This window comes from Oncorhynchus mykiss, chromosome 12, assembly GCF_013265735.2.
Source record: "Oncorhynchus mykiss isolate Arlee chromosome 12, USDA_OmykA_1.1, whole genome shotgun sequence".
In the NCBI taxonomy this organism is placed as follows: domain Eukaryota; kingdom Metazoa; phylum Chordata; class Actinopteri; order Salmoniformes; family Salmonidae; genus Oncorhynchus; species Oncorhynchus mykiss.
In genome coordinates, this window is record NC_048576.1 from 12,144,641 (window position 1) to 12,170,286 (window position 25,646).

At 43.9% G+C, this 25,646-nt stretch overlaps 2 protein-coding genes and 1 long non-coding RNA gene across 4 annotated transcripts in view; 1 reads left to right on the forward strand and 2 right to left on the reverse strand.

Moving 5' to 3' along the window:
• Window positions 1–245: 245 nt before the first annotated feature.
• ambp (alpha-1-microglobulin/bikunin precursor) lies at window positions 246–4,561 on the reverse strand. Its single transcript, NM_001124386.1, is given in 10 exon segments — window positions 246–448; window positions 663–839; window positions 1,141–1,308; window positions 1,725–1,806; window positions 2,042–2,103; window positions 2,354–2,455; window positions 2,829–2,945; window positions 3,278–3,354; window positions 3,992–4,134; window positions 4,404–4,561. Coding segments are annotated over 10 exon segments (1,071 nt in total). The 5' UTR covers window positions 4,518–4,561; the 3' UTR covers window positions 246–419.
• Window positions 4,562–12,572: 8,011 nt separating this feature from the next.
• Window positions 12,573–20,873, forward strand: LOC110536981. The gene is made up of 4 exons (XR_002475546.2): window positions 12,573–15,740; window positions 15,938–19,351; window positions 19,521–19,583; window positions 19,700–20,873. It is a non-coding gene; the product is annotated as an uncharacterized LOC110536981 (long non-coding RNA).
• A 201-nt stretch (window positions 20,874–21,074) lies between these two features.
• The window catches only part of LOC110536982 (long-chain fatty acid transport protein 4-like), a 29,739-nt gene continuing 25,167 nt past the window's right edge, over window positions 21,075–25,646 (reverse strand). Inside the window, exon 14 of one of the 2 annotated variants that reach the window (XM_036936936.1) lies at window positions 21,075–25,621. The gene's annotated coding sequence lies outside the window, so the exon portion shown is untranslated. Of the gene's footprint in view, window positions 25,630–25,646 lie in introns of both variants that reach the window. The other variant, XM_036936937.1, reaches the window with a different exon arrangement.

Consider the following 25,646-nt stretch of genomic DNA (forward strand, 5'->3'; position numbering starts at 1 on the left):
AGCAACATCGCCCTCTGCTGGTTACTCATTCACTGGTCATCAGATCCCACCATAATACACATTTCAAGAAATACAGTATATTGTATATATTTGGCTGAACAATAACTTTCCCTAATATATACCTTTATATTACATCTATGAATGGGTGTATCATCTGCATTCAGTTGGTGGCAGTTAACCAAACATACTATAAACTCAACAGCACAAAGTCAAGATCAAGTTTACATAAGACATGATGCCAAGCAGGTTCATCCATCATTTTATTGTGCTCTATGGTAATGTATGATATCCATAGTGTGTTACTGTTGATCAACATATTGATCTGATCTGTGCTGTACATTCTGTGGTTGATCTGTGCTGTACGTTCTGTGGTTGATCTTTGGTTGATCTGTGCTGTACGTTCTGTGTTCTCATCTCCTTTAGTTTGTTTTGAGGAACTCCCCTTCTCCTGTAATACAAAGGCACATTCACATCAGATAAGCAGACTAAAACCAGGTAAATAATGCCCTTTTTGTGTCACTAAAAATATGTTGAAAAACTTAATTTCACAATCAGTACAACTTGACCATGTAATCCCAAAAGATATCAGAATGACATGGCAGTGTTCCCTAGGCCTAGGGAAACAACCTTGTTATAACAGACAATATGTGTGTGTCTCTTACCTGGATCCTTCATCACCCCACAGTACTCCTCACACTCCATCTTGGAGTAGAACTTGTTACTGTTGACCTGGCAATAGTCCTTTTTATTATCCAGACAGAGACCAGAGTTTGAGTGGAAGACCCAGATCTTGGGCTGTCCAGTGCAGGGCCGAGAATCCATGGGCAGTCTACAGGCAGCTGTAGAGAGACACACACACCAGACAGGAGGAAAGACATGAGGGACAATCTTGTCTCACACGTAGTCTATGGGCATGAACATCATATTGGTTCTTGAAGTGTGTTGAGCATTATCACATCATCAACTAGGTTAGAAGTCAAGCCTGTGTCTCCTACAGGACTGTATAAGCCCACTGAGCTAAAGTGAAGGCATTAGCTCTGTGGAGCTAACGTAAGTTTCAAGCTCTTAGACAAGATGACCCGTAACACGAGTGTGGTTCACCAGCAGAAAAACCACCACTGTTACACTCTATCCACTCACCCTCATTGCGACAGCTCTGGAGACACTCCCTCTCGGTCACAAAGTTGTTCTGGTTGCCCATGCAGCCTCCGTAGGTGAACAGCTGACAGGCCATACTGGTAGAGTTGTAGAAGTACCTCTGCACCATCCCGAAACAGGGACCTGCGTCCGGCTCGGCGTTACAGGACTCTGTAGAGAGATGTAAAGCGGTGTATTGTGTGTTTTAGCCATAGACATACAGTGGGGTCTGAAATGATTGACACCCTTGATAAAGATGAGCAAAAATAACTGTATAAAATAAATAATTAAAATACCGAGCTATACTGTATGCTACATTTCTTTGGGAAATTATATTATTTTATACATAATACAATTGCTCAGAGAAAGAGATTTACTAATAATAAGTAATAATTATTTTCTCAAAAATGTAGCGGTCAAAATTGACACCCCTTTCAATACCTCACCTAGCGAGGATAATGGCACCCAACACTGGTGTGCATGGCCAAATAACTATATTTTCATGTCATCTGACCAAGCACTGGTTTCAATCCAAGTGCCAATGCACACGGATGATATGAAAATAGAGGCCCACCATGCACTCTCACCTTCACTCCTGAACTTCATGATTCCGGCACCAGAACCCTCCTCAGCAAGCAACTCAGGGAGGACTATGTTCCTCTTGGCTCTCTGGGGACAGACAGACAGATGAGTACTCAGCAGGGTTGGTGTAAATTTCATTTTCATTCCAATCAATTCAGGAAGTATACTGAAATTCCAATTCCAATTATCTTCAATGCTTTTCATTGAGGAAAATGTTGATTTACTTTCTGTAATGCCTTTAACCAAAGCCACTTTTCGATATAATCCCAGACTCTGTCACGCGGTACAACTTCAACATTGAATAATTTAATACAGGAAGTACCGGTGCTGTGATCTCAGGCTGAGGCTCTGATGCTACAGGCTCTGTTCCTGGTACACACTCCCCTGTGGACAGAGAGAGGAGTTCAAAGGTCAAACAATGTCCAGACACATAGTGGATGTATTTGTGCATGTGTGTGCAGGGGTGGACTGGCTGGTCCATATTTTGCCCAGTGGGCCTGTTTAACTTTGTTTTTTTGTGCAAAATTATAAATATTCGGCTAATAATGGGGGCCTGAAGGAAAATGCCAAGGCCGATTTAGAAATGCCAAGGCCGATTTCTGGTCCCAGTCCGCCCCTGTGTGTGTGCCTCTACCTTTGTTCTGTTTGATGATGATTGTGTTGTCATCCATGCCCTGCTCCCTCACCAGCCTCCTGAAGTCCTCCAGGATAGCGGGTGACAGTTCCATGGTGCGACCTGAAGGAGGCAGCATTCTAATTGACTTTTACTGCTTAATATAATTAACACTATAGCTGTTTCTGAGTGGCCTGGTCTCAGATCAGATCTTCTGCTGCTGAATATAACAACACTATAGCTGTGTCTGAGAGGCCTGGTCTCAGATCTGTTTGTGGACCTGCCAACTCCTATAGTCATAATCATATTTGTGTTTGTGCTGCTCTATAGCCAAATCAATTGGTTTTGATTGACTGTATAGCCAAATCATATGGCCGTTGTCGTGACAATCATAATTACAACCAAAGGAGTTGGCAAGACAGCACAAACAGATCTGGTACCAGGCTACTGTCTCAGTGGTGTGAGGTTAAATAAAGGACACTGGAGTGACACTCACTGTATAGCTTGGCAGACTTTGTCTTCTCGCCTTCTGTTTTTTGTTTACTGATCATGACGATGGCGTACTCATCATAGTTAGTGTCAACCACATAGGCATCAACATCAGCCCCCCACTCTGCATGAAGGAAACATGGACTTATATGGTAGGAGAGTACGAGCATAAATATAGTACACAATGCCCATTACCTCTCACCGTTGACCTCTCATCGATTACAAAAATACACAGGCTGCGTATGGAAACATTACTAGCTGTCACATCCTTGCTTCCTCCGTTACTAGCTGTCCTTGTTTCCTTAATTCCTCTCAAAGTGCATTGTAGGAGAGGATCCAAGGTACCTCCCTTGAACATTCTCCTCCAATTAGCTTTGAAAGGACTTAAGAAAACAAGGACAGGGAAGGTCAAGTTTTCAGACATGGTTGAGGAGAGGAAGTGACAAACAGACTTACTGGCGATGTGGTAGGTGAATCTTCCAGGTGTGTCGGTCAGCTTGTAATCACCAGAGATCTGCTGACATGTCCCGTGCCTGCACGTGCACGCACACACACACACACACACGCACACACACACACACACATGCACGCACACACATGCACGCGCACACACACATGCACACACACACACACATGCACACACACACGCACACACACACAGCATATATTGAATTAAAGGCCAATGCAGATGTTTTAATCTCAATATCTGCTTAACAATTAAGTACCTTACTGTTTTTAATTCAAATCTAAAAAACTATTCTTCAAACAATAATTAGGTAGGACTGTCTGGGAGTGGTCTGAGTGAGGGGCCTAATTGGAGGGATATGTAACCTGAAAACTAGCTGTTATTGGCAGAGATTTGGAACTCTTTGTTATTGGTCTAATAACTTATACTGCCTGGTGATGTCACCAGGCAAGCCTAAACTCCACCCATACAAAACCTGCTGATTAGAACGTCCTGTGTAATTGCATTTTATTTAACCAACAACTATGTAATAACACTGATTTTTTTACAAAAGAATCTCACTTTTACAGCGTTCGTCTCAAACAGAAGTTTGACTGCATTGGGTCTTTAAAGCTATGGTGAATCCAGTTCCATTATTAGGTACAGTTCAGAGACACGAATATCAATGTGTGTGTGTGTGTGTGTGTGTGTGTGTGTAACCTCACTTATTCATGCTCCTTGTCATGCTGACTTTGTCTTCGGTGCCGCTGGCCTGCAGCTCCAGGATTCCGATGGCTGCATCTCCCTTGTGGCGCTGCATCCAGGGCCAGGTGGACGCTACCGCAATATCATGCCACTTCCCCATGAACTGACCAATAGAGAGACAGATGGAAAGGTTTTAACAACCTGTAATACTGTACTGGGAACAGCAAGTATTTAGACATCTGAGGCGTATAAACACACTAAAATCACAAAATATGCATAGCTTGACAACTCAACCAAATCAGTCTATTGGCCATTTGGCCATCAAGTAACGTTACGAAGAATTTTCAAACCAATTACTCTACTGATTATGACTAATAGATCAGATAAGGCGAGAGACAGATCCATGGTCTGAGAAACAGAAGACACTCTGACCTTAGTCAGGTCGAAGTTCTCCTGTGTGGGGAAGAGAGGTTCGGGAAGCAAGGGCACTCCATGGAGGAGGCAAACGAGGCCCAGAAGGAGCGCGAGTACGACAACCTGCTGCATTCTGTCTTCCTGTCTCTGATACCAACCTCTGACTGAGGCTTACCCTGAGCTCTTGGAACTGCTGGGAGAGCTAATCTCTCCACCCCTCCAACCTTTACCCCTCCAACCCTCAACCTCAACACCCTCCACTGGAATAGGCTAGCAAGCCAATGGCCAATGACCATGTGTGTCTACCCCTTCCTGTACCCCCTCAAACTCCAGCATAAAACAAACCGCAAACAGAGCAAAGTTCTCCTTATCTCTCTGTTTGTCTCCGTAACATTGGACTTCTAAGTTAAATTTAATAGGAAAAAATATCTCAAATTTAAGCACAACCGAGCAGTAGCATGCATAGCTAAAACAATATTGGCCCAACGACATTTCTTATACCAATAGACTATTCGAAGAGGTACACAAGCTCTTGTTTGCTGAATTTTTAAAAAAAGCAGCCAATAGAAATCATGGGTAGTTTGAAAGAAGTGCGAACGCGCAATGGCGGTAGGCTATGGCAGGTTAGACCCATACCTTTTCAATCTTCGTGAAGAGAAGTGAAAGCCTTCTGCATCTAAGAAGAGGACAACGAAACGTATTTCATTCAACTGTTGAAAGCAAGGAAGGAATGAAGCAACAATAGAGAGTGAAAGAGATATAAGAGCTATTATATTTCAAAATTAAAATAAAAATAGCTAGCCTATACTTGTAACTTTGTAGGTGCAACAGAATCGCATGAGCTCTCCCTGCTTTATAATGGTTTGAACAATGTGCGTAATTTCAGTCCATATAATACAGTATAATACAACAAAGAACAGTAATACAGTTCAACTCAAAAAGATTAGCCTACTGGAGCTAGTTTCTTCGTTTTACCCAAGAGAGCATATAGCTAGCTACATCTATGGGCTTTCATGTTGTGAGTAATGTGCAGTAGCCTATATCATATACAGTGCATTCAGAAGGTTTTCAGACCCCGTGACGTTTTCCACATTTTGTTACGTTACAATATTTTTTGGCCCTCATCAATCTACACACAATAGCCTGTAATGACGAAGTGAAAACTGGTTTTTAGATATTTCTGCCAATTTATAAAAACAAAAAAACGGAAATAACTTATTTACATAATTATTCAGACCCTTTGCTATGAGACTCGAAATTGAGCTCAGGTGAATCCTATTTGATAATTGATCATGATGTTTCTACAACTTGATTGGAGTCCACCTGTGGTATACCTGTGGTATATTAAATTGATAAGATAAGATCCCACAGTTGACAATGTCTGTCAGAGCAAAAACCAAGCCATGAGGTCAAAGAATGGTGCGTAGAGCTCAGAGACAGGATTGTGTCGAGGCACAGATCTGGGGAAGGGTACAAAAACATTTCCGCTCCATTGAAGGTCCCCAAGAACACAGTGGCCTCCATCATTCTTAAATGGAAGAAGTTTGGAACCACCAAGACTCTTCTTAGAGTTGGCCGCTTGACCAAACTGAGCAATCGGGGGAGAAGGGCCTTTGTCAGGGAGGTGACCAAGAACCCAATGGTCACTCTGACAGAGCTCCAGAGTTCCTCTGTGGAGATGGGAGAACCTTCCAGAAGGACAACCATCTCTGCAACACTCCACCTATCAGGCCTTTATGGTAGAGTGGCTGGACAGAAGCCACTCCTCAGTAAAAGGCACGATAGCCCTCTTGGAGTTTGCCAAGAGGCACATAAGCAACTCTGACCTTGAGAAACAAGATTCTCTGATTTGATGTTACCAAGACTGAACTCTTTGGCCGGAATGCCAAGCATCACGTCTGGAAAAAACCTGGCACCATCCATACGGTGAAGCATGGTGGTGGCAGCATCATGCTGTGGGGCTGTTTCCAGCAGCAGGGACTGGGAGACTAGTCAGGATCGAGGCAAAGATGAACAGAGCAAAGTACAGAGAGATCCTTGATGAAAACCTGCTCCAGAGCACTCAGGACCTGGGGCAAAGGTTCACAATCCAACAGGACAACATCCCTAAGCACACAGCCAAGACAACACAGAAGTAGCGTCGGGACAAGTCTCTGAATGTCCTTGAGTGACCCAGCCAGAGCCCGGACTTGAACCCGATCAAATATCTCTAGAGAGACCTGAAAATAGCTGTGCAGCGATGTTTCCCATCCAACCTGACAGAGCTTGAGAGGATCTTAAGAGAAGAATGGGAGAAACTCCCCAAATACAGGTGTGCAAAGTTTGTAGCATCATACCCAAGAAGACTTGAGGCTGTAATCGCTGTCAAAGGTGCTTCAACAAAGTACTGTGCAAAATGGTCTGAATACTTATGTAAATGTGATATTTCAGTATTTCATTTGTAATAATTTTGCTAACATTTCTAAAAACCTGTTTTTGCTTTGTCGTTATGTGTTGTTGTGTGTAGATTGATGAGGAATAAAGCTGTAACTTAACAAAATGTGGAAAAAGTGAAGGGGCCTGAATACTTTCTGAATGCACTGTACAGTATGTATTGGATAACGGCACAATCTTTTGGGCTTGGTCTCATTAAATGTCTTTAATGTATGCCTCATCAGGCTCAGTGTAAGGGTTTTCCTCCTCTTTGTCTGAAGAGGAGGTGTAGCAAGGATCGGACCAAGATGCGGCGTGGTAAGTGTCCATGGTTGTTTATTTAAAACATAAACTGAACACTCAATGAAATACAAAACAATAAACGTGAACAAAACCGAAACAGTACCGTGTGGCGAACAAACACAGACACGGAAACAATCACCCACAAAACAACAGTGAAACCCAGGCTGCCTAAGTATGATTCTCAATCAGAGACAACTAACGACACCTGCCTCTGATTGAGAACCATACTAGGCCGAACACGGAAAACCAACCTAGAAACACAAAACATAGAATGCCCACCCAACTCACGTCCTGACCAACTAAAACAAACAAATAACACAAGAACTAGGGTCAGAACGTGACACTCAGGTAGCATCAGGTTTTAATGTTTTTAATCAAGCTCTAATCAAATCTATACATAGGCCTATTTATAAGCTTTATCATGCTTTTGAATGAGACTTCGGGTTTTGGTGGGGCATACCGGGTTACCTGGGAGAAAATGGATTTATTCTCGGGATGGAACATTTGTAAAATACTGGGAAAATATTAAACCCCCAGTGTGTACTCTCCGTCCATCTTCTTGTGCTTCAGGACCACTGCATATTCATTGTAGTTGGTTGGTCGCCTCTACCGTAATGTCCTTCACCTGGTTATAGTCTGGAAAGAACGATGATGTTCAAAGGACTTTTAATATTGTAATCCTTTGATTATCAACTAGATTCAGCCATAGGACAATTTTTTAATGAGTGGATGGTCAGGGGGCCGGAACATAATGACAAATAATTTGTAGACTACAAATCGACCGCAAGAAGCCCAAACAGATATAATAATTCACTAAAACATAATAATCTCAAACTTTGCTTATGTTTGTATATGGTCACATACACTCACCGGCCAGTTTATTAGGTACACCATTCTATTACTGGGTCGAACCCCCCTTTGCCTCCAGAACAGCCTGAATTCTTCAGGGCATTCTACATGTTGGACCATGCTGACGTGATGGCATCATGCAGTTGCTGCAGATTGGACGGCAGTACATTCATGCTGGGAACAGCCTGTTTTAGCTCATCCCAAAGATGCTCTATTGGGTTGAGGTCATGTTCCAGGCCATGTTTTTCCACTCCTCAATTGTCCAGTGTTGGGGATTTCTCTCTCTCTTTCACTATGTTTAGAATCACAACAGTTCCCAGATGAAACCAAGATCACCAACTTTGAACAGATATGCTGGTTTGTTATGAAGATGCTGAGAGAAGGCTCTTCTCTTGTTAGGGCAAGCATAAAGCATATGACTTATCTTGTTAGAACAAGCAGAGGACTTCTCTTGTTAAGGCAAGCAGAGGATTTCTGTTAGGGAAAGCAGAGGACTTCTCTCGTTAGGGCAAGCAGAAGCCTTCTCTCATTAGGGCAAGGAGATTATTTCTGTTGTTAGGGCAAGCAGAAGCCTTCTCTCATTAGGGCAAGCAGAAGCCTTCTCTCGTTAGGGCAAGGAGATGATTTCTGTTGTTAGGGCAAGCAGAAGCCTTCTCTCGTTAGGGCAAACAGAGGCCTTCTCTCATTAGGGCAAGCAGAAGCCTTCTCTCGTTAGGGCAAGCAGAAGCCTTCTCTCGTTAGGGCAAGGAGATGATTTCTGTTGTTAGGGCAAGCAGAAGCCTTCTCTCGTTAGGGCAAACAGAGGCCTTCTCTCGTTAGGGCAAGCAGAAGCCTTCTCTCGTTAGGGCAAGGAGATGATTTCTGTTGTTAGGGCAAGCAGAGGATTTCTGTTGTTAGGGCAAGCAGAGGATTTCTCTTGTTAAGGCAAGCAGAGGACTTATCTTGTTAGGGCAAGCAGAGGACTTATCTTGTTAGGGCAAGCAGAGGACTTACAGTGCCTTGCGAAAGTATCCGGCCCCCTTGAACTTTGCTACCTTTTGCCACATTTCAGGCTTCAAACATAAAGATATAAAACTGTATTTTTTTGTGAAGAATCAACAACAAGTGGGACACAATCATGAAGTGGAATTACATTTATTGGATATTTCAAACTTTTTTAACAAATCAAAAACTGAAAAATTGGGCGTGCAAAATTATTCAGCCCCCTTAAGTTAATACTTTGTAGCGCCACCTTTTGCTGCGATTACAGCTGTAAGTCGCTTGGGGTATGTCTCTATCAGTTTTGCACATCGAGAGACTGACATTTTTTCCCATTCCTCCTTGCAAAACAGCTCGAGCTCAGTGAGGTTGGATGGAGAGCATTTGTGAACAGCAGTTTTCAGTTCTTTCCACAGATTCTCGATTGGATTCAGGTCTGGACTTTGACTTGGCCATTCTAACACCTGGATATGTTTATTTTTGAACCATTCCATTGTAGATTTTGCTTTATGTTTTGGATCATTGTCTTGTTGGAAGACAATTCTCCGTCCCAGTCTCAGGTCTTTTGCAGACTCCATCAGGTTTTCTTCCAGAATGGTCCTGTATTTGGCTCCATCCATCTTCCCATCAATTTTAACCATCTTCCCTGTCCCTGCTGAAGAAAAGCAGGCCCAAACCATGATGCTGCCACCACCATGTTTGACAGTGGGGATGGTGTGTTCAGCTGTGTTGCTTTTACGCCAAACATAACGTTTTGCATTGTTGCCAAAAAGTTCAATTTTGGTTTCATCTGACCAGAGCACCTTCTTCCATGTTTGGTGTGTCTCCCAGGTGGCTTGTGGCAAACTTTAAACAACACTTTTTATGGATATCTTTAAGAAATGGCTTTCTTCTTGCCACTCTTCCATAAAGGCCAGATTTGTGCAATATACGACTGATTGTTGTCCTATGGACAGAGTCTCCCACCCCAGCTGTAGATCTCTGCAGTTCATCCAGAGTGATCATGGGCCTCTTGGCTGCATCTCTGATCAGTCTTCTCCTTGTATGAGCTGAAAGTTTAGAGGGACGGCCAGGTCTTGCTAGATTTGCAGTGGTCTGATACTCCTTCCATTTCAATATTATCGCTTGCACAGTGCTCCTTGGGATGTTTAAAGCTTGGGAAATCTTTTTGTATCCAAATCCGGCTTTAAACTTCTTCACAACAGTATCTCGGACCTGCCTGGTGTGTTCCTTGTGCTTCATGATGCTCTCTGCGCTTTTAACGGACCTCTGAGACTATCACAGTGCAGGTGCATTTATACGGAGACTTGATTACACACAGGTGGATTGTATTTATCATCATTAGTCATTTAGGTCAACATTGGATCATTCAGAGATCCTCACTGAACTTCTGGAGAGAGTTTGCTGCACTGAAAGTAAAGGGGCTGAATAATTTTGCACGCCCAATTTTTCAGTTTTTGATTTCTTAAAAAAGTTTGAAATATCCAATAAATGTCCTTCCACTTCATGATTGTGTCCCACTTATTGTTGATTCTTCACAAAAAAATACAGTATTATATCTTTATGTTTGAAGCCTGAAATGTGGCAAAAGGTCGCAAAGTTCAAGGGGGCCGAATACTTTCGCAAGGCACTGTATCTTGTTAGGTCAAACAGACGCTTTCTCTCGTTAGGGCAAGCAGAGGATTTATCTTGTTAAGGCAAGCAGAGGACTTATCTTGTTAAGGCAAGCAGAGGACTTATCTTGTTAGGGCAAGCAGAGGACTTATCTTGTTAGGGCAAGCAGAGACCTTCTCTTGTTCAGGCAAGCAGAGGACTTATCTTGTTAGGGCAAGCAGAGGACTTATCTTGTTCAGGCAAGCAGAGGATTTCTCTTGTTAAGGCAAGCAGAGGACTTATCTTGTTAGGGCAAGCAGAGGACTTATCTTGTTAGGGCAAGCAGAGGACTTATCTTGTTAGGGCAAGCAGAGGACTTATCTTGTTAGGGCAAGCAGAGGACTTATCTCGTTAGGGCAAACAGACGCTTTCTCTCGTTAGGGCAAGCAGAGGATTTCTGTTGTAAGGGCAAGCAGAGACCATGTCTTGTTCAGGCAAGCAGAGGACTTATCTTGTTAGGGCAAGCAGAGGACTTATCTTGTTAGGGCAAGCAGAGGACTTATCTTGTTAGGGCAAGCAGAGGACTTATCTTGTTAGGGCAAGCAGAGGACTTATCTTGTTAGGGCAAGCAGAGGATTTATCTTGTTAAGGCAAGCAGAGGATTTCTCTTGTTAAGGCAAGCAGAGGCCTTCTCTCGTTAGGGCAAGCAGTGGCCTTCTCTCGTCAGGGCAAGCAGAGGCCTTCTCTCGTCAGGGCAAGCAGAGGACTTCTCTCGTTAGGGCAAGCAGAGGATTTCTCTTGTTAAGGCAAGCAGAGGATTTCTCTTGTTAAGGCAAGCAGAGGATTTCTCTTGTTAAGGCAAGCAGAGGATTTCTCTTGTTAAGGCAAGCAGAGGCCTTCTCTCGTTAGGGCAAGCAGTGGCCTTCTCTCGTCAGGGCAAGCAGAGGCCTTCTCTCGTCAGGGCAAGCAGAGGACTTCTCTTGTAAGGGCAGGCAGAGGACCTCTCTTGTAAGGGCAAGCAGAGGACTTATCTTGTTAAGGCAAGCAGAGGACTTATCTTGTTAAGGCAAGCAGAGGACTTATCTTGTAAGGGAAAGCAGAGGACTTCTCTTGTAAGGGCAGGCAGAGGACCTCTCTTGTAAGGGCAGGCAGAGGACTTCTCTTGTAAGGGCAGGCAGAGGACTTCTCTTGTAAGGGCAAGCAGAGGACTTCTCTTGTAAGGGCAGGCAGAGGACTTCTCTTGTAAGGGCAGGCAGAGGACTTCTCTTGTTAGGGCAGGCAGAGGACTTCTCTTGTAGGGGCAAGCAGAGGACTTCTCTTGTAAGGGCAGGCAGAGGACTTCTCTTGTAAGGGCAAGCAGAGGACTTCTCTTGTAGGGGCAAGCAGAGGACTTCTCTTGTAGGGGCAAGCAGAGGACTTCTCTTGTTAGGGCAGGCAGAGGACTTCTCTTGTTAGGGCAGGCAGAGGACTTCTCTTGTAAGGGCAAGCAGAGGATTTCTCTTGTAGGGGCCAGCAGAGGACTTCTCTTGTAGGGGCAAGCAGAGGACTTCTCTTGTTAGGGCAAGCAGAGGACTTATATTGTAAGGGCAGGCAGAGGACTTCTCTTGTAACGGCAGGCAGAGGACTAGAGCAGTGGAAGATCCTCAGAGGAGGAAGTGGAGTACCATCTTTATCAGTGGAGAAGGTGAAATAGTTATTTTTTATGAAACTTTTTAGATAAAACTACACTAAATACAGTATATTCACATCATCAAATAAATGATTAAAAAACACTGTTTTGCAATAGTCTACAGTAGCCTCAGTAGCACTCTGTAGGGTAGCACCATGGTGTAGCCGGAGGACAGCTAGTTTCCGTCCTCCTCTTGGTACATTGAATTTATTATAAAACTGAGAGAAAGCGAGCTTGCTATATTTTGTTGTATTAATTTTCACTTGAACTTTTACTTAGCTAGCAAATGCAGCTTGCTAGTTTAGCCTACTCAAACACCAGGCTCAAACAGAGAGGGATGCTATGTTAGCTAGCCAGCTATGGCTATCCAACACTGGAACTCTTCCAAGTCAAGGTAAGCTTTTGGTTTTATTAATTTATTGCCACCTTGGCTGCCGGTGTAACTGCTAAACTGCCTGCTGACTGTACACTGTACTGCATGATTGCAGTGGGTTTACACGTTAGTTCTAGTAACTATGTTGACTGACGTTAGCGAATATGGGGAAAATGATGTAGGCTCTGTGTAGCGCTTAACGGTTATGAAATCAAGGTTTGGCTTGGAAAGGTTTTTTGCCTGGTCACAGACAGCTAATGTGCACTGAAGTCGACAAGTGAAGGGAAGATGTGAGAGGAGGAGATCGCGTAAATGCGAGAAGGAATTATACAATGAGAAAAGTGATCATGTTGTTTTTATGTGGCTCCTATGAGGACCATCTTTATCAGTGTGTGATCAGGGGTCCATCTATGTGTGATCAGGGGTGCATTCATTCCGTCGATTCTGGTGAAAACATTTCTTAAGGGTAAGAAAACGGAATGAAACAGATAAATTGCAGGCAGAGGCTAGACAACCTAGCCAATGAATGAAAGTTTACAGATTTAGAGAAAAAGGAAAAATTCAAGTATGGGTGAATGGAATATGAATAACAGTCATCCAATATGCTGTAATAGAAATAAGGCCATTGGACAAATTCACCATGTATCACTGTCTTTTCGTATGCGTAGAGCTTACTGCGGCATCATGACGATCTTCACACAAGGAGAAAGAACATAATGATACAGTAGGAATATGCATCCATCTTAGTACATCCTCAATACCCTAACCCAGGTGGCTGTCCTTTAGTTAGGTTGCCTGGATGCCAATTCCCATTCTAGTGTTGTATATCATTCTGTTATCCTCTGGGCCGACTTGGTGAGGTTGACATTGACGTTGGTCTGTGGAGTCAGGAGATTGATGTTGTCATTGGTTTGTGGAGTCAGGAGGTTGACACTGACGTTGGTCTGTGGAGTCAGGAGATTGACGTTGCTTGTTGGTCTGTGGAGTCAGGATGTTGACGTTGCCATTGGCTTGTGGAATCAGGATGTTAGCGTTGGTCTGTGGAGTCAGGATGCCCATGGATACTCTAAGCTTGTCTTTGTAGGGGGCGAAGACTGGGGAGTCGTACACCAGGCCCACAATGTACCATTTCCCTGCATACACACAGAGGGACTCAATTAAGCCTACCAGAGTAACCTTACATTCTAGCCAGTCATACCCCAGCCTCTTCCCTGCAAGCTGAACATAACATGCAGACAGTAGACTACACATAGAGAGTCAAACCTACACCAGTATCGTCCTTGGGTTTAATTAAAGATCAAATCAGCAATTTGACTCTTTCAACAGCGTCAACAACAGGAAGAGTCTGTAAATCTGGCAGCAAGACATGTATCTCATAAGGCAGTTGTATGTCCGTGGTTGTCCAGTGTGTCTCCCCCATGGGCGGAGGGAACTTGGCGTGCATCGCTAGTCATCCTGTCAGTGTTGCAACCCTTTGACCCCTAGCACTGTTTGCTTTGGGTTCAGCCTCAGCCTCTGTCCTAATGCTACCCTGTCCCCACCACCACTGGGACACACCATTCCCTTCCCTATCAGACAGCCAATAACAAACAGAGTACTGAACATGTGGGGTAGGGTAACATGTCGATTACTAAGAACTTATTTAAATAAAAGACTCACAGACTAGAGGTCAAAGTGACCAACTAATTCCTTGGAAAACTGCTTGTGTTTTGATATGAGTCAGAAGCATTTATTCAAAATATTTATTCAAAATGTACTACAAAATGTACTACAAAATGTACTACAAAATGTACTACAAAATGTACTACAAAATGTACTACAAAATGTAAATAGGATAATTTTGGCCATAAAGTCAGTCTTGTCTAAAACAGAGTTTTCAAGCTCAGTGCATCACAGCGAGTAGGTTGGGTTTGGATTACAATTATGTCAACAAATCATACCCCCTCTATGCCAAGCTCCACGTGCAAATCCCCCCTCTGTCCACTTCGCTTTCCTTCATTGAATTGGCCTCCGTTGTTTCATCGCCCCCAATGCGGTCAAAGGATCACGGCCATTTGAGACGGACCATGAAATACATGCTTCCAGCACGTTGCACAGCCAACAACCGTGGTTTACGTGGCCTTCCTGAAGGACACTATTGAGCAGAAAAGGTGGTTGGCAGCCTAGCGGTTAAGAACGTTGGGCCAGTAATTGAAAGGTTACAGGTTCAAATGCCCGAGCTGACTAGGTGAAAAATCTGTCTATGTGCCCTTGAGCAAGGCACTTAACCCTAATTGTTCCAGGGTCGCTGTCAGAAATGGCTGATCCCTGGCCATGACCCCACTCTCTGAGGGTCTCTCGGGGGGAGTGGGATGTTCAAAAAACAAATGTCCAATTCACATGTACTTGTGTGAAACACCTTTTCCATATTATCATTTTTTTCAAATGTTATCATAATTAGGTGGGTGTTTACATTTAACAAAATCATAAAATGGAAAAGGTGTTTTCTACTAATTATTTGACTACTTAGGCAATGTTACTAAGTAATTTTGACGAAACAGTCATGTTAGCCTAGGAGGTGCAACCCATGTCTAGGGCACAAATAAATATTGGATACACCTCTACTGTAGCTAACTCGTGTCTGACTACAAAAGTGTACTCACTAGCAGCAACAAACTTAACCAACCCAGGGCCATAGCGTAACATGTCACAGTTGGTTGTACAGTGTAACGGCGTCACCGGCTTGAATCCAATCCTGAGCCAGTCAGTCTACATCTGTAAAGCATAGAAATAACTTCAAAACGTGATTACGTTATTTCTTAAGCTATTTTAGGGATGATGACAATCGTTGACTCGATTAGACAAAATGTACAGTTTGGTGCCAGACAGATCCCCTGGTTATGAACAGAATGCCGGAACTTACCAGAACTAGCAAAGGTGGGTATCATCACATAACATGTGATAGCTATGGTTTAGCGACCTCTAAAAATAATTTAATTCACTGTTCGCCAACTATTTTCGCAGCTTGTCAGGCAGGATCTCAGAGTAAAAGTGTGTCATGCAACACAAATACCCTTGTGGCACCTCCTCCGTTGATGCCAGAGTCTCCCTCGACTCCTATGAAAAGGACATCATGAAGCCTCTCATAGTGACCAGAGTTACTGCCCTGATGACAGACGGCTTTGTCAACAACGAACAGGTAATGTGTGTAATGTGAAAAGTTGTATTAAAAAAAACCCGGCTTGATAAACTAGCTAGTAGACTAATTCCCCAGCCAAGAAGATGCCTTTAACATAGTTATTTTGGGTGTGAAGTGCATTAGCGAAAAGCTTTGTCCTTTATTTAGAACAAAATGCAATTTACCACTTGGCTGTCTATTATATCACCCTGTCACAGGCCCTCCCAGCCAACACCACCTCATCAGATTGCATGTTGCAGTTGTTGGAGAGATGTACAGATGGCAGCAGAACATGCAGCATAGTGAAGACTTCACTGTGAGCATAACAATGAACGGATCAGTCAGCCAGCTGTTGGCAAGTATCCGGTTAGACAAACCTGTCATCGACAACAGCTTTCACAGGCTCATCATTTTGTACAAATACAGAAGGTAACCCACTTCATTACTTTGATACATTTGAAACCCCAGTAATGAAACATAATGTATATAAACTGGCATTATTTGTTGTTTTCTACTTCTTAGATGCGTATAATGTCCAGGTCATAACCTAACCAGGTGGAACCAACCTGAGCCCTGTGTTCACCATATAATGTCCAGGTCATTACCTAACCAGGTGGAACCAACCTGAGCCCTGTGTTCACCATATAATGTCCAGGTCATTACCTAACCAGGTGGAACCAACCTGAGCCCTGTGTTCACCATATAATGTCCAGGTCATTACCTAACCAGGTGGAACCAACCTGAGCCCTGTGTTCACCATATAATGTCCAGGTCATTACCTAACCAGGTGGAACCAACCTGAGCCCTGTGTTCACCATATAATGTCCAGGTCATTACCTAACCAGGTGGAACCAACCTGAGTCCTGTGTTCACCATATAATGTCCAGGTCATAACCTAACCAGGTGGAACCAACCTGAGTCCTGTGTTCACCATATAATGTCCAGGTCATTACCTAACCAGGTGGAACCAACCTGAGCCCTGTGTTCACCATATAATGTCCAGGTCATTACCTAACCAGGTGGAACCAACCTGAGCCCTGTGTTCACCATATAATGTCCAGGTCATTACCTAACCAGGTGGAACCAACCTGAGCCCTGTGTTCACCATATAATGTCCAGGTCATTACCTAACCAGGTGGAACCAACCTGAGCCCTGTGTTCACCATATAATGTCCAGGTCATAACCTAACCAGGTGGAACCAACCTGAGCCCTGTGTTCACCATATAATGTCCAGGTCATTACCTAACCAGGTGGAACCAACCTGAGCCCTGTGTTCACCATATAATGTCCAGGTCATTACCTAACCAGGTGGAACCAACCTGAGCCCTGTGTTCACCATATAATGTCCAGGTCATTACCTAACCAGGTGGAACCAACCTGAGCCCTGTGTTCACCATATAATGTCCAGGTCATAACCTAACCAGGTGGAACCAACCTGAGCCCTGTGTTCACCATATAATGTCCAGGTCATTACCTAACCAGGTGGAACCAACCTGAGCCCTGTGTTCACCATATAATGTCCAGGTCATAACCTAACCAGGTGGAACCAACCTGAGCCCTGTGTTCACCATATAATGTCCAGGTCATTACCTAACCAGGTGGAACCAACCTGAGCCCTGTGTTCACCATATAATGTCCAGGTCATTACCTAACCAGGTGGAACCAACCTGAGCCCTGTGTTCACCATATAATGTCCAGGTCATTACCTAACCAGGTGGAACCAACCTGAGCCCTGTGTTCACCATATAATGTCCAGGTCATAACCTAACCAGGTGGAACCAACCTGAGCCCTGTGTTCACCATATAATGTCCAGGTCATTACCTAACCAGGTGGAACCAACCTGAGCCCTGTGTTCACCATATAATGTCCAGGTCATTACCTAACCAGGTGGAACCAACCTGAGCCCTGTGTTCACCATATAATGTCCAGGTCATTACCTAACCAGGTGGAACCAACCTGAGCCCTGTGTTCACCATATAATGTCCAGGTCATTACCTAACCAGGTGGAACCAACCTGAGCCCTGTGTTCACCATATAATGTCCAGGTCATTACCTAACCAGGTGGAACCAACCTGAGCCCTGTGTTCACCATATAATGTCCAGGTCATAACCTAACCAGGTGGAACCAACCTGAGCCCTGTGTTCACCATATAATGTCCAGGTCATTACCTAACCAGGTGGAACCAACCTGAGCCCTGTGTTCACCATATAATGTCCAGGTCATTACCTAACCAGGTGGAACCAACCTGAGCCCTGTGTTCACCATATAATGTCCAGGTCATTACCTAACCAGGTGGAACCAACCTGAGCCCTGTGTTCACCATATAATGTCCAGGTCATTACCTAACCAGGTGGAACCAACCTGAGCCCTGTGTTCACCATATAATGTCCAGGTCATAACCTAACCAGGTGGAACCAACCTGAGCCCTGTGTTCACCATATAATGTCCAGGTCATTACCTAACCAGGTGGAACCAACCTGAGCCCTGTGTTCACCATATAATGTCCAGGTCATTACCTAACCAGGTGGAACCAACCTGAGCCCTGTGTTCACCATATAATGTCCAGGTCATAACCTAACCAGGTGGAACCAACCTGAGCCCTGTGTTCACCATATAATGTCCAGGTCATAACCTAACCAGGTGGAACCAACCTGAGCCCTGTGTTCACCATATAATGTCCAGGTCATTACCTAACCAGGTGGAACCAACCTGAGCCCTGTGTTCACCATATAATGTCCAGGTCATAACCTAACCAGGTGGAACCAACCTGAGCCCTGTGTTCACCATATAATGTCCAGGTCATAACCTAACCAGGTGGAACCAACCTGAGCCCTGTGTTCACCATATAATGTCCAGGTCATAACCTAACCAGGTGGAACCAACCTGAGCCCTGTGTTCACCATATAATGTCCAGGTCATTACCTAACCAGGTGGAACCAACCTGAGCCCTGTGTTCACCATATAATGTCCAGGTCATTACCTAACCAGGTGGAACCAACCTGAGCCCTGTGTTCACCATATAATGTCCAGGTCATTACCTAACCAGGTGGAACCAACCTGAGCCCTGTGTTCACCATATAATGTCCAGGTCATAACCTAACCAGGTGGAACCAACCTGAGCCCTGTGTTCACCATATAATGTCCAGGTCATAACCTAACCAGGTGGAACCAACCTGAGTCCTGTGTTCACCATATAATGTCCAGGTCATTACCTAACCAGGTGGAACCAACCTGAGCCCTGTGTTCACCATATAATGCTATTGGCTTATCTTGATAGACTGGTCTCTGTCTATTTTATGCAAATGAGGATCTAACAAATTCTTAGAAACAGTTATTTAAAGTTTAAGTTATTTAAATTTAATTGGTTAATGAATATATATATAGGAATTGTTAAATTCCATAGGAATTGTTAAATTCCTTTGACAGGTGAACACAGCGATCAGGTTGGTTTCACCAGGCTAATCATAACCACCATTGATAATGTAATCAGTGCTCTGTGTGTGTGACCAACCAGTATCTTTGATGAGGGGCCAGGAGCTGATCTATGCTGCTATTCTCATCAATGGGGCTCTGGCAAAGACCTCACCTCCAGCCTACTCACCGATGGTCGTCGATGACAACAGAATTAGGTAGGTTTAGTCTGACCTGTTCAAACCTCAACGTAGTACCTGTTTGTTTGTCCGATATCACCTATCCATTACTGCCATTGGTAATAGAACAGTGACTGTGTGTGTTTCTACAGATGCAGAGTCCCTTTTGATTCCATGTGTCACTGATGAACTCTGCCTATTTTTACAGATGGACTAGAGATGGTTTTGCCAGCCGGCGTCCTCAGTCACTTGATGGGCAGACCATAATAGGGTAGGTTTTATCTGACTTGTTCATACTTCAACATAGTACCTGTTTGTGTTTCAGATATGACCTATCCTAACTGCCTTTGGTAATAGAACAGTGACTCTGTGTGTATGCATTCACAGAAACATGTATAGAGCCAGCACATGGAGACAGACGGGCTTGATACTGACGTCTCTGAATGGAGAGAGACCTGGTACTCGGCATTAAAATGTTACTAGACACAAATTTGACTTGTATTGTCTATTTGTATTATTGAATTGAATGTTATCAGTCAAAATGAGGAGGGAAAACCCTGTGTATTCTGCACCAGGATCAGGGAACCCCTGTTGTATGTGAGGGGGACAGCTGCAGACAAGGTTCTGACAGATGGGTGTGTCTTGGTGGTGGCAAGGACATACCCAAGAAACACCCACATCAAACCACACCCCCAACCCAACTCATGTTTTGCTTCTGTCATGGTCACCAGCAATTCTTGAGGAGCAAGCCAAAAAAATGAGGCCAAATCAGCGGTTGCTGTTCCCCGTCAAAGTTACACGCCACCTGCTGACAACAGACTGACTGGCAGGCAAAGAGGGTTCCCTATTGCCCTCTTAAAATGAAGTTAATCGTTTCCCCTCAAAGATGAGTTCACACTGATGGAGTTACCCAGATGGTGTGATGTGAAATGCCTTGTTGAAGCAGAGCAGGCCCTTCACTGATGCACCCTGGGTAATGAAAGCAAGCAGATGAAAGAATGGAGAAAGCGGCATGATGACATGTATGAGTCTGGTCTCTCAACCTTCTGCCTTCAACAATACAACAATTAACAATCAAACAATTTAAATACTTTTTATTAATATGGATTTGCTGTTGGCAATGTTTTTTTTAAATGCATGATTTACAGCCAGCTAGTCTTTTAGATACAAGATGACGTCAGTGTGTTGCAGACAACACACACCTCACACACAGTATGACATACTAAGCATGGCAGCCTGTCCAACAAAGTAACACACACCTTCCCTTCTCTGCCATTGCTCATTGTTCCTGAGTACCACAACAGAACAGAAAAACAAGACAAATTAAATGTGCATCATGAGGCCAGGTCAGTGAGAAGAACAGGGTATTATTATTTCTGAACTGGAGTGATTCTTTCTGACCAGAGATACAGAATTATGGCCCAATCAATCATCAGTTAGGAGAAAGATGTTTTGTTGCCCACACAATGCACACTACCCCATGATAGGTTTAGGTGTCTGATGCAGTTTTCTTGACAGATCAAGGGGCTAGAGTGCATTGAGAAAAAGGTGTAAAAAAAAACAAAAAAACAAAAACAAATATATTCAATGCAGGCTTCTAGTGCTATATCTTACTTCCTGTTTCTCATAGCATCAGGCCTCACGATTGGCTCAAGCATACCATATAACTGATGTGAAGGATGATGAAAAAGCATGGTATAGCCCATTACTTAATGGCCCTTTGAGACTGTTTAATACAACACAGTGGATAACAGACTGTTTCCATTCATCAATCTGTTTTATTCATTAGCCATAATCCCAGTACTATAGAAGAGCAATGCATTGATTTTATAAATACATCAGACATTCTTTAATACACTTAGGGACATAATGGTTACTCTTATGGAATGAAGGTTCACTGGTATGGTAGCACTAGAGCAGTGGTCACCAACCGGTCGATCGTGATGGACAATTCGATCTCCAAGGCATTCCTAGTCGATCACCAAATATTTCGGTTAAAAAAAAACAACGATAAAGCCTTGCGTTCCTATTGTTTGGTTTTATTTAGTGCTGTTGGCGGGAGGTGCACTTGATTCAGCAGCCCTAGCGCTGGGAAGGCCAAGTGTTTTTAACCATTTCATGTGTCTGAAGGTAATACTCCGCCTACCCGGCCAGCCCAGAGAGCAAATCAAGGGCACCTATAGGCCAACCACTGGCCAATCAGATAGCTGAGATCACCATGACTGCACAGTGATCTGAGCCATCTGTGAGATTTCAAAACATGCAGCTGTACTGCAGCTGTAATGAATGAGCATAGCAAAGTGTTTCAATAAGCTTGCGTTGTTATTATTAGCAGCTTGTCTTTTTTAATATCAAGGAATATTTCACTTTCTCTGGTCATAGGAGTAACAACATAAATTGGTGCATGAGACAGAAATAATGCAGTGCTACTTGAGTTTCAGCTGGACTGTGTCACTCTCACCTCAGACTGACCATCAGATGCAGGCCATGAGCCTGAGCTGTGCCTCACAATGAATACAACAATTACAAATGACCAATTATCATATACCACATTTAAAAAATATAGAATTTCAAAATGGTCTGAGAAGAACAACATTGGCAGGGTAAGTCAAGCGTAGCCAATATACAGTGATAGTGTCTTCGGCCCATAACCTACTGCAAACCTCATTACTACAGAACAGTTTTTAATTGGTTAATGTTGCATAGGCTTACATTTAAAAAATAAATATGAGTGGTAAATCTCAGCTTGCATTTTGAATCAGAAAGTGATCTTGACTCAGAAAAGGTTGGTGACCACTGTACTAGAGAATGATAGAGGCCTCTAGTGGCCAAAAGGCCATGTTAGCATGGGCAGCGCCATTGAAGGCTTCCACAATTTGAATGTAGTCAACTGGGTGGGACTTCCAACTTTATTGACTGAGCCATCCTGGAGACCCTGTTGGAGTCATGTCCAACCGGGTCATCAGGAGGGATCGGCCAATCGTGAATAAGAAAATTGACTACTTCCTAATGGAGACTACTCCATGCTGCCATAGGCATTATAATGGCGCAGATACAAAGATGAGTCCTTTATCCATCTCTATGGGTAGCAGTAGGCAGCAGCAAAGAGGATTTTTGTGGGAAACACAGCCTCCCTCTGGTTAAAGATGTGACCAACACCCTGTCACTCTCTCACACTACTATAGCTCCCATTGGTTTGACAGACATAGGGGGTTGGTTTCCCTAAAAAGCATATTCAATGGAGACATGTTTCAGTCCAGGACTAGGCTTAATCTGTGTCCAGGAAACCGTCCCAAAGACACATAACCTCAAAGAGCCTGTGACAGACGACAGTCTGTCTCTACTCAGTGTCATAAGACAGTGGGCTGGTGCCGTCATAGGTTTGGGTTCTGGTTACAGTCAAACAGGTAGACATATAAACCAACGGAAACCCTTCACTCACTTCCAGAACCCTGAGACATCAAAGCTTTGATTTCACACACAGAAAATAACTAACAAATGCAATGCATAGCCGCGACACAGTCAATGCACAATCAGATCAAGAATGACTAATACTTTATAAAATAATAATTTAAAATGAGAAAAAGTGGGAATGGAAACATCTAGGGTAGAGAGGAGGTGAATCTCAATAGTCTAAAACAGATTCCTCTCCTCGTCTCCTCTGCTTCAACAGCATAGGTGTAAACAATATGGCTATTTTTCACCTCCACTCCTTTCAGATCAGTGCAGATGGAGGAAAGGAGACAAGGAAAGGAAGCCACTTCAGAATATTGCCCAATGCCCATTTGGACTCCTCTGGGGCTGCCCAGTCAGGCGCCACCTCGTGGTCATACTACCATTTGACACCCCAGGATCACTAGAGTCAAAGCAGCATTCTCATATAACCCCAAAATGTATATACTCTTCTTTGCCAACATTTACCCCCCCCCCCCCCCCCCCCCCTTAATTAAACATTTTTCTTCCTCAAACATTTGACAAATGAAACGATCATCACTAGTAATAAATACACTGATACTGATGGGTGGAGCTGGAGAACTATGTTGTCACTTCCTCTTCCTCATCAGCGAGGTGTGCCCGTGTAACACGACAAGAGACACACCAGACAGAAGACAAGGAGAATCATTGTGCCTCGGTCTCCACCTTCGATTTCACACAGACAGGATATTTGGTTGACGAAACCGGCTCATAATTTGTTTGTTTTGAGAGGACATGGTGACCCATCACGTAGAGTACTGCCGACGGTACGAGAGCTGGGGAGGTGACTGTCGTTAATCACACGTCATGTCCTCGGAGCTGAGGGAATAACATCATGACAGACCGAGAGGAATGTCTAGCCATAACAAGAGAAGCAAGGATCAAACAGAGGTGCCTGGGAAGGGTGAGCGTTTGAGGGACTGGGTGAGAGACTGGATGAGAGGTTGGGAGACTGGGTGAGAGGTTGGGAGACATGCCTAACAGGAGTGATCATGGGTTAGGGTACAACAGAATTGGGGTGCTGAATAAAAGTGAATGGGAAATGTGGGTTAGTACCTGATGATAGGGACAGAGGACAGACAAGGGAGTGATAGGAGAGTGAGGGAGTAGGGTGCTATGGGACAGTAGGGGGTGAGGAGAGTGAGGGAGTAGGGTGCTATGGGACAGTAGGGGGTGATGGGACTGTAGGGAGTGAAGTGTTAGGGTAGGGACTGTAGGGAGTGAAGTGTTAGGGTAGGGGGTGATGGGGACTGTAGGGAGTGAAGTGTTAGGGTAGGGGGTGATGGGAACAGGGTCTGTGAATCTGAGAGGGTAAACTCACAGTAAAGGCACAGTACTCTATGTTGATCATTCATGCTGCTGAGAAGATGAAACAAGAAAGTAGAAGAACAAACAATAACAAAAATAATATTCTCTCTCTCTTCTCTTTTCCTCTCCTCTTCCCCCTTCGAGCAAGGACCATCTTTAAATTAGATCTCTCCAACCCTGTTCCTGGAGAGCTACCCTCCTGTAGGTTTTTGTTCCAACCCCAGTTTTAACTGACCTGATTCAGCTTATCAATTATTAGAATCAGGTGTGCTAGATTATGGTTGGAGTGAAACCCTACAGGATGGTAACTCTCCAGGAACAGGGTTGGAAAGGCCTGGTTTAGATCATTTGGCTTGCTGCACCAGAGTCAGAGTCTCCTTCTGTCAGTAGCACCAGAGTATTATCCTCAACAACACCTCAGAGACAGAGGAGGTTAGTGCTTTTCACTTCAGCACGCTCTTCGGCAAGCTTTAAAATGTCTACTGTGCCATACAAGACGAAGCCAATCCATTGGGCCCAACCTGCACAATGTTGACACAGACAAAAAAAAAACGAATTTACCCAGAATCAGAACATTCAGAATCTGAATCTTCTACCCAGAATCAGAACATTCAGAACCAGGTTTGAAACTGTAAGAGTTATTGGTGCTCCAGCAGCTGGGAGTTGGTCTGTAGATTCTATAGTTGAAGACTAGGAGGAGCACCCCTAGTGGGTGAGGTCAGGAGAAAGCCGAGCACAATTGTGGATATAGCAAAACATGATTAGAATTTGAATATTATCAGGAACTTGAACATACAATCATCCTTTTGTTTTAAAACGTGTAAAGACTATTCTACAAATTAAATATATTTGGTATAATGCAGACATTTAATATAATAGAGAGCTTCTTCACAGCTGTAAACTGCCACTGCTGGAGCCCTATTGCACTTAAATCCATCAGTTTCAGGTTAGCTGTACTGTATGTCTAACATGGATGTGCCGAGTCAACACCACTAAAACCAAAATCGGCCATTTTGTGTCACAACAGAAGCCACTGGTCACTGACTGGGCAGTGTGCAGGTTGGACCTATGAGGGAATGACCTCAACATGAGACGGACAAACCGACAGACCAACAGGACTGTTTCCTTCAATCAATTCAAGTTCTTTCACTGTGTCAAGTTCCTATAGCTAGGACTCTTACATTTGGAGTAAGTTACTATGTTTTTGCATTCTGGACATGCCACACACCCCTCTCAGCCAGCGAGCTGTGTCCTTCCAGCGAGCGTTCCTATAGCTCCAGGGCAGGTCAAGTTCAAGGTCAAGCTCTTGGGTGCCTTTAGAGGTCAAAGGTCGCTCTAGGTCTATCGTGGGATATGGTGTCAGATTGGCTTGTCATGTGACCTGGATGAGCCAGCTGCCCCTCACTGTGGTCACTGAAGTAACGAGGGGTGTGGGCTTAGAGAGAGCAGAGAGGTGGGTTGTAAGAGTTAAGAGTTTCTCTGGGGTTGGGAGAGTGACTTCAGGAATAGGGTGTGTGTGTGTGTGTGTGTGTGTGTGTGTGTGTGTGTGTGT